Source organism: Watersipora subatra, chromosome 1 (genome assembly GCF_963576615.1).
Source record: "Watersipora subatra chromosome 1, tzWatSuba1.1, whole genome shotgun sequence".
Classification (NCBI taxonomy): Eukaryota; Metazoa; Bryozoa; class Gymnolaemata; order Cheilostomatida; family Watersiporidae; genus Watersipora; species Watersipora subatra.
This window is the reverse complement of record NC_088708.1, coordinates 50,983,008-50,992,793: the sequence shown is the minus strand read 5'-3', so window position 1 is coordinate 50,992,793 and position 9,786 is coordinate 50,983,008. Positions and strand designations below refer to the sequence as shown.

The 9,786-nt window shown below is 36.5% G+C and overlaps 2 protein-coding genes across 2 annotated transcripts in view; one reads left to right on the top strand and one right to left on the bottom strand.

Annotated features, from left to right (window-relative positions):
• Positions 1–1,933: 1,933 nt before the first annotated feature.
• LOC137385840 (uncharacterized) lies at positions 1,934–7,679 on the top strand. Its single transcript, XM_068072414.1, has 4 exons — positions 1,934–2,044; positions 4,216–4,914; positions 6,223–6,676; positions 7,245–7,679. Exons 2-4 carry the CDS (start codon positions 4,228–4,230, stop codon positions 7,511–7,513), a joined length of 1,410 nt encoding a protein of 469 aa, XP_067928515.1. The 5' UTR covers positions 1,934–2,044; positions 4,216–4,227; the 3' UTR covers positions 7,514–7,679.
• Positions 7,680–7,826: 147 nt separating this feature from the next.
• LOC137385841 (FAS-associated factor 2-like) overlaps positions 7,827–9,786 on the bottom strand; it is a 29,350-nt gene continuing 27,390 nt past the window's right edge. The window contains exon 13 of the mRNA XM_068072415.1: positions 7,827–8,259. Coding sequence (XP_067928516.1) covers positions 8,083–8,259 — 177 coding nt within the window. The 3' untranslated portion in view covers positions 7,827–8,082. The remainder of the gene's footprint in view (positions 8,260–9,786) is intronic.

Here is a 9,786-nt window from a genome sequence, read left to right as displayed (position 1 = left end):
AAACTTTATAAAATACGGATGTTCAGAAATGACATTACTATAGTCATTTGTACAAGCTATCCCATGGACTTTGCCAGTTATAACAATCATTTAGCTTTAAGGGCAAGGAGTAGGGACAGGAGTGTAAGAAATGACAATGAACGGGATACTAGGATAGTGAGAAGGATGGTTGTGGTCGAGAACAGACTAATCATTGATTTCAATATGGCTAGGAATGTGATATATATATGCATAGGATGATTTTCACTAGAAAGAACCACACGTATAGATTCAGACCACAACTTCTGAGGGATGGTATTCACCCAACGAGAGATATGACGAGAGACTGGGCCAGAGAAATAAGGAGAGTGAACGTAATTAATATGGGAAGATTAAGGAGGAGGTTCATCTAAATAAAGGTATACAAATATATATGAAGAAAAACAGAGAGGTTACTGCTGGGGGTTTGTATTTATGTTGTAGAGAGGGTGTGACCGCACCCTGGAAGGAAGCTTAAAGGTGAGGTGTAGGATATAGTAAGAACGGCATTGACCCTAACGGAAAGTCACGAAGTACTGGCGAACCTAGACGATAATTGACGGAGATACCCGAAGCGCTTTTTGCCTAGGATGGCGAGCCTGCTGGACGTGCTTTGGAGGCTTATACAGTACTTCTACTATTTAAGGTATAGCTTAAGGTTAAGCTTATACTACAAATGCTTGAAAAAAACTTTGACCTGTATTAGCTTGAAAATAATGTAAACTTGAAAAGAAAATCACTGGTTTGTTGAGATATTACTTAAAATGCATCTGGTGAGTCATTGGGAGGGATTTTATGACGACCTGGCATAATTTTAGCCATTCCGCAGCGTCACGCAATTCATCTCAAGTCACGCGTTTCACTCGACCCGCTCTTCTTTTGCCTTTTTCAATTACTTTCTACTGCAAGTTTAAATTAGCGAATGTTTTATTCCTTAGTCTTTGAGACCAAACTTTATCAAGCTATTCTAGCTGAGACATTTCCAGTCTTTATACAAATGTTTACTGTCACATCAGTAATTTTTTAGACTAATCCTTCAACGATGAATAAAATGAAATGTTGTTATTGCTTAAAGTCCGCCACAGAAGAACCAACATTAATGTAGTCGTAACAATAGACATCTTAAATTGACCATATCTGTCACTCCCAGCAGTTTTACAAGTGCTTCTTAAAAGCTTAGCAAAACGAACTAACGTTAAAAGTCAGATTAGCAAAGGTCATGTCCGCCAAATAACCTTCGCGAAAATATTGTTCTTCATAACCATTATGACACTTTCGTGCAACGAATGCACTGATTCGAATGTGGTATTATTAAACGAGGAAACTATTATTGATGTTGTCTGCCACATTTCTTCACCTAGTATCACCATACAAATTCATAGAATTCAATTAATAACCATATAATGGATCAGGGCTTTAATTGAGACGTAAATTTATGCAATTATGCACATTTGTAGCGAACTTGTATATTGTCTTGTAAAAAAGCTAACGGTACATAGATTCTGGTCCGACAATTTACATTTTTCTTGTTCAATACTTCAGTAAACTAAAAAGCTGTTAAACTCAAAAATACGAAAACGATAGTTACTCTTAAAACTCATCTTTCAAAAAATGGCTTCATAAATACTATAAACGATGAAATTGTGCACGCTGCGGCGGAAAGCAGTGCTTCTATTTGATCGTAAATTGACTCGAAGGCTCTATAAGTAATATATGGTTTATGCATTCGCGTTGTCTATTGTTTGTAGACAGCAATACCGACATTTAAGGCTATATGGAACAGCTATCCCAAATTACAAACGAGCCAATTATGAATGACATTGAAACCTTTTTCATCACGACCAATCAAATCATTCGAACGGCTCCAAAACGTTTGATGAAAGCCATGCAATTGGCTGAATAACCTCGAAAGACAACTAATACAATGAATGACTGATCATCACACGAGTGCTGTCGGAGCTTTGATCTAGTTGTTTGTAGCTTCGCGTTTCGTTATCGCAATTGTGTTCAGCTGCTCGCATTTCAGGTAAACCTACACAATTTTTTGCACGCTAGATAATATAACCCATGTAACTAATAAAGTTCTCTCATATATGTTATCGATACATTTTCTCCATACGTGTGTTATCTTTTCTTTGAGTTAAAATTGTTTTAAGGTAAATGATGCTTGTCATAACGTGGTACTTGATCCCATATTTCGCAACTTCCATAGCATGATTAAAATAAATTAGCATTTGCACTTATGGCACCTTTGCAATAAAAGTAGGTCTACTGTAGCTCTAGAAAAGCATTCTCCCTGTAACAGTGTAGTGGTGCAATATTTGTAATATTCACAATTTCGCTTCGCATTGTTTTTATGACATTCATCCTTCAATTTACGGTCAGTTACATTTTAAATTTTATGGCTTGCACAATTATTCATCAACTTGTGCATCCCATTATATTTTTTCTGTTGGCTATATATATTCGAATCTGTCCAATACGCCCGAGGGCATTATATGAACATAAAATTTGAGATAAAATGATTGATAAGAACGCTAAAACCTAATTTGTTGCAATACCAAGATCGTATTAAAAACTGAGGGAGTCTTCAACGCCCTGACCCACAACATTCGGTGCCATTCTATTATAAAAAGAGTGCTTATATTGGTCTATCCTAAAATGTGGGTGGACTACTCCATGACGGGTTTGGTGGGATGGGTTAAAAGAGATATAGTTATTGAGGTCTAGATCGTATAGACCAAACACAATTCTTTTTAAAAATTTCAAATCCAAATCTTCTCTTCTATCTTTTAGTTCTTGGATGTTATTTACACGCATGCACTCTGTGACACTATCCATAGGCCCGAGTCTGAAAATCCATCGAACCCCCCGTCTTTGAATTGTTTCTAATTTGTCAGTTAAGCCTTTTGCGTGCGGTGACCATACCTGACAGGCATATTCGAGTAATGGTCGAACAATTGTGTTATAGGCGACAATTTTTGTTGATATGCTTGCATTAAAAAGGCAGCGTCGGATAAGTCCGAGTGCCTTATTACTTTTCTTAGTAATGTTTAAAATATGCTCGTGCCACTTGATGTCGCTGTATTTAAAATTGAATAATTCCTTATAATGCGCTATAGGCCTACTTGCTAGGACATTAACTACATCTGTGTCACAATAGTTATCAAAAATATTGATTTCTCTATGTAAACATTGCAGCATATTTATCGTGGTCTGCATAAGACTTCATGAGAGTATGCCACAATATTTTCATTCAAATGCTCAGTAGCAGGACTTACTATCCCTCAAAAATAAAAAAACATTGTAAAAGATTTATTTTGTTCATATTAGCAATGATATACAGCCCCCTTGGGGGGCTGTATATCATTGATATTAGTAATACTAACCCTTTTATGCTATTTATAGGTTTTTAATATTACTGTCATTTGTGCAATGAATTTAACCTCTGAGAACACATCGATGCATGTTGTTAAACATCTTCCTAGCCCATGCAAATAATTAAGAGCACAGCTCATTTACTAAATCTAGTATGAAAATCTAAAGTTCTACCAAGCCGAATTATGGTTGTTGTTTTACTTTTATACTGGAAGATTTAAGGAGCAGTTTGTTATACCAGTGATGTAAGAGTGATACACCATGAACTCTAGTAAACAATGCATGTTTCTGTTACTAATTCTGATTGTGCTCATAATTGAAAAAATAGTGTATAGTTTTTTATTAGTGATTGTTGAAAAATGGTCTTTGTTGCATAAAGACCTGTTTTAACTGACACATAATTTTCATGCCAATATCTTCACTTCATTGTAACGCTTGTATTACGCTTGTATTACGAGCATTCTGGTATACTATAGGTTATTTCTCCTAGCAGGTGTCAATTCAAATCAACTATCCGGTGATGTAAAGTAATGCAATTGACAAACGCGATGATTCATAAACCAAAAACTACTCTGCTCCCTCGCCGTGTCAAAGCCGAGTACCATTTAAAAGCACACTTTTGCCATGGGAAAGCACTGAAAACCCAAGTGGAAAATATGTTATCATTGATTCAGACGCAAAAGTTAAGGATGACATTGAGGATGAACAGGCAACAGCTTTTAAGATATGATTCATAATTTGATAAATCGAAGATTATTGACAGATGGCAAATTTATTGGTTTTGTTCCTCAAACTTTTCCAACTGCCCTTTCTTTACAGGCTCATTGCAGAATGGCAAGCTCTAGAAATGGATCTGTTACCACTAATGGCTCCTCTTTATCTAATGGACATTCAAAACAAGATAAAACGGCAACGGAGTCTTCGATGCTTCCACACCTTCTAACCAACGTTATCTTTCCATCAACATTGGTGTTTTTAGGACCTACATTTCTCATGTGGATTTGGTATTCAGTAGTGTTTCATAATGGCTCATATTACGACTTTTTTAGTACTGCTGCCAAATCTGACAACGCAGTGGGATATCTTCTAAGTGTTTGGTCTAAGGTATCATTTGGATCATTCTTATCTCTTTCGATTATCGGAGGTTACATGATTTTCCAGCTGATGCTCACATTTTTGGTACCAGGAAAACGTGTAGAAGGTCCCATGACACCTACTGGGCATGTACCTGTTTACAAAGATAATGGGTTCTCGATATACATCATCACAATGATAAGCTTTGTTTTGCTTACCACCTATTTGAAATTGTATACACCATATTCGCCATCCATTGTTTATGACGAGTTTGGTTCATTGCTTGCTAATATGAATACATTTGCTTGGCTCTTTTGTGTCTTGTTGTATGTGAAGGGAATAGTTGCACCTTCTTCTAAAGACTGTGGTACCAGCGGCAATCCTGTTTTTGACTATTACTGGGGTACTGAGCTATACCCGAGGATACTTGGAGTCGATGTTAAGGTATACATTTGAATGTAAAAATTGACTTGTGCCTGTAAGAGTTTTCTCTCCATATCATAATAAAACTTCATGAGTAGTATTCAATTTGAACATGCAGAAAAGCCAATTGTCCATCATGTTTTATTCACTCATATTTGCTTCTATCAATCCTTTGGGGTTCATTTTTTTGCATCGTCAAGTTTGTCTGTTTAGGACTCTGCTCTGTAGGGCCATGCTATAAGTTTATTATTTTCTTCGCTATAGGTAAACAAACATCTAGTATTTTAATTTTGAATTTATATCTACAAGTTAATAAGATGTATTTGATAATCAAACCCCAACAGTTTTACACACTTGATTTGTTACTTTCACAACAAAAAGTGGTTTTGGTTTGTGAAAGTGTTTTTATAAGTTGTATAAAATATTTTTTGTAAGATGAATCATCCGGTTTTAAATAGTCTATTTACAAGGTACTTACATTTACATTCAGGGTCCAAATCCATAATAGTCTATTTACAAGGTACTTACAATTACATTCAGAGTCCAAATCCATAATAGTCTATTTACAAGGTACTTACAGTTACATTCAGGGTCCAAATCCATAATAGTCTATTTACAAGGTACTTACAATTACATTCAGGGTCCAAATCCATAATAGTCTATTTACAAGGTACTCACAGTTACATTAAGGGTCCAAATCCATAATAGTCTATTTACAAGGTACTTACAATTACATTCAGGGTCCAAATCCATAATAGTCTATTTACAAGGTACCTACAGTTACATTCAGGGTCCAAATCCATAATAGTCTATTTACAAGGTACTTACAATTACATTCAGGGTCCAAATCCATAACTTATGCTTGCATTAATTTAAACACCTAGTGTTGAAATTCTTATTTTGTGATACAATGGTCCAATATTGAGTTATCTTCCTTGCCGTATGCATGTAAAAGCCTCTCTCTAGCCAAGATGCACTAGATGTGAATTTGGTAGCATTGACACTATTAGTGAATCTTTTGCTTGCATGCACCCTTGTCATATAACAAGAGTTACATTGGACATCTGCTTCTTTATAATCTTCCTTCAGTTGTGGGCACAATACTGTATTTTTATTGACTATTTCTGACTAGCTTCAGGCGTTAGCCCTGACACTGCTGGTCAATGTCAATATTTGGTTTGCCTGAGTATAATGCCATCGTACAGCATACTGTACGGTGATATTTCACATGTGTAGTAGGCTATGGATACTTCTAACTAGCGCCTAAAACTACTATTTTGGACAGTCTCAGTTTTTCCTGGCTGTAATAGGAAAACCTTTTTATTGCAGGTATTCACCAACTGTCGATTTGGCTGCACAGTTTGGGCCCTTCTCCCCTGTTGCTTCGCGATGAAGGCATATGAGCTCCATGGTTTTGATGCTAGTATCAATAGTTTTGTCTCAGTGGCCATTCTGGTTGTGTATCTGACTAAATTCTTCTGGTGGGAAGCAGGCTATATGTGTACTATTGACATCATTCTTGATAGAGCTGGCTTCTACATCTGTTGGGGTTGTCTTTGTTTTATTCCTGGATTGTATGCTTCATTTAGCTTCTATTTGGTATCACATCCCATAGCTCTAAGTTATCCGTTAGCATTTGCCATTGTTGCTGCCGGTCTCACCTGCATCGCTGTCAACTATGATGCCGATTGGCAGCGGCAGCATGTTAGGGCTACCGATGGACAAACAACAATATGGGGAAAGAAGCCGGAGGTGATTCGTGCCAAGTATCGCACATCCCAAGGTTTGTGAATTTTTTTTTGAAATGAAATTTTCATCCATTTTTCCAAAGATTTTTTTTATATTTCCGACTCTTATTACCATTGTTAGGAATTACGAGTCTTCATATTGCCATGGAACACAACGAGCATGTGTTGTGTTACGATGTTATCTGCTTTTTGATTCTAATACCAATGCATTGACTGTTGAAAAGAAAGCTGACTCCTACTCTCGCCTTTTGTAATTGCGCGGAATATAAGAACAATGACCTGTGAGATTTCGAATATTCCTAAAATATATGATTCAGAAATTTTATGTCAGGCATTACTTGAGTACAAACGTTTTTGGGACATGATGTACTGTAGTTGGCTGCTCATCTGAAACGCCTTCAAATACTTGTGTTATGGCGGCGCATTCCTCTTTGATTGCCATTCTTTTCACTGCTTAGGTTGAAGCATTGTTTGTGACCTTGTGCTAAAGTGTGGCTGGTTTTCTCAATGTTATGAATGTTTATTTATGGCTTTTAATGATCTATAATAATCTTAGCCTAATCATCTGTAGCGATTAACATTAACAGGCTAAATTCTTTGTAGGAGAGGAAAAATCTAGTCTGCTCCTAGTATCAGGATTCTGGGGTCTGGCACGACACTTTCACTACCTGCCTGAGCTCGGCTTAGCTTTATGTTGGTCTATACCATGCGGTTTCGATCACATCCTCCCTTACACCTACCTCATTTTTCTCACTCTTTTGCTTATTCATCGAACGCACAGAGATGACCTCAAATGCTCAGACAAGTATGGTATTTATTGGCGCCAGTACAAATCCAAAGTTCCTTACAAAATTATTCCATATATTTTTTAAAGGCTGGTAAGAAGCCTTCGAATTCATGTGTAAAAGTTAGTCGTTGTAGTTATATTCCTTGTGCTCATGCCCAAGCTCTTTCTAGATGTCAAGCAAATGTTAAGCCATTTATGCCACTCGGTATACCTAAACTGCTGAACGATGTCATTTACTACTATTGATTCATGGCACCCAGCTGTCGCTGCAGCGAGCTGAACTGTGATCACAGCTGTAGTACAACGCGAGATGGACATTTATTGTTTAATTACTTGAACCCGGTCTTTCAATCTTTTGATGCATGCCAGTAAGCAAGTGCTGGGAGTGATCGCATATATTAGATGTTCCTGACCTATTTATTGAATGGATATATGTTACGGCATATTATTTCTTTTATGGCATTTATTCTTGGAGCATAATAATAAATAATGCTGCCTTCTAACTAAGATACAGGGAAAGTAAATCACATTTGATAATTATCAAGTAAAATACAGAGCATAACATATATTGATGACAAGAACTGACTGGGATGTTTGAGACAAAAGCCTAATAATAAATGGATGATTAGAATGAGCAGAGGCAGGGATCGGCCATCACGCGTCTTTGTCATGCACAAAGAGCATCTCTGACCGAGTGATACCCTCTTGGCTGAATGTTGGAGGCTCAAAGTCATCTGCTGGCTTACAGGGCAAAATCTTTCTTGGAAAGTTAGTCACTATATCAAAGTTGTCTGGTGCATCCTCATGACAGAAGACAAAGTAGTAGAGGTACTACAAATAAAAATGATGTAATTATGGGACAATCGATCAGAATTAATGATTGTCATGATTATGAAGTAAACTACATGTAAATGGAAACTCTGCATTGATTATCCAAATAACACCAAGCGCAGCAAACTGCCGTATTGATAGTTTGTAGCACATAAATTCAGAGGTTAAATTCAGTCTTTTCCTAGCAACAATTTACACCTCTAGAAGATGTTCAATATGCACATGACCACAGTAGCAAAATCTGTTTGTTCATAATTAACAATTAAAAACAACCCAAAGCTTATACAAAACTATTATAAATTAAAAAGTTCAGGAGATGAACAAACATAACTTGGCTTTTGTGTATATACTTAGTATATTGTGATCCCTAGAAAGACTGGTTTCTATAATTACCATTACAAAAGGATTGGAGAACGAATATAATAAATAATGACAGCGTATCCTGTTCTTCCAAAAATAATCTGACAAACGAAATTCTAATTAGTCCGACTTGGAGAAGTGTGACACCCAACAATGTTTGGAACCATCACATATCATTTATATCTATGTAATATTGTTATATATATATGCACCAATAGGAAACTACAAGTAGATGTATATTTATCAACTTAATTTTACATTTTGTCAAAAAATGTTGCCGTCAGTCTCACTAGTTTTTTGGGTTGTTTTAGCTCTTAATCGCATATCAATTAATTAAATTACACAAAATTGTAGAAAGCTTATATGTTATGAAATGAGTGGGCAGAATGCAAGTCACAAGCAATAACTATCATTGTCCAATGTTTGTATTTGAACAAAAGGGAATGATATCAGTTTACCTTTGCAACACTTTTTTATCAGCATGGAGGAGCTGCATGACAAAATGATCGTTGGACTTACCTGACCAAAGAATGTAGGTACAGTGTCAAGTGACTTAAATGCCATAGTGTCAGAAATTAGAGTGTCGTCAGTGATGACTATTAGTTGCTATTTCTTACCTTCACTATTCCACCTCCACACCTCATCAGTATTTATGTTGTCCATGTTACAATGATATAAACTAAAGGTTGCAGAACTTTAAAGAGGATTTTTCAGCAGCAGATTTTTGTGCGGCTATATTATTTTTACACGTAATCAGGCTTGGGGCCACTAGCAGTGCAGTGCGCACTGCACTAGTGCAGTGCAATTTAAAAATAGAAATGTCTAGTGCAATGCTAGTGCAAATTTGACATGAGTCCCTGGGTGCACTAGTGCAAGTGCAGTGCTTAGTGTGACATGGTTTGTACTAGTGCAGAGCCTAGTGCGGATTAGAAAATTCCCATAAATGCACTAGTGCAAGTGCAGTGCACAGTGCAACATAAAATGCTCTAGTGCAATGCCTAGTGCGGTTTGGAAACTTTTTCATAAATGCACTAGTGCAAGGGCAGTGCCTAGTGCGACATAGTATGCACAAGTCTAAACTAGATCTAAACTGACTGACGCCAACTTTGAAAGGCTAATGTTCCTTCAGTCTAATAAACATCTTCTCTGAATAATATTGCTAATCAA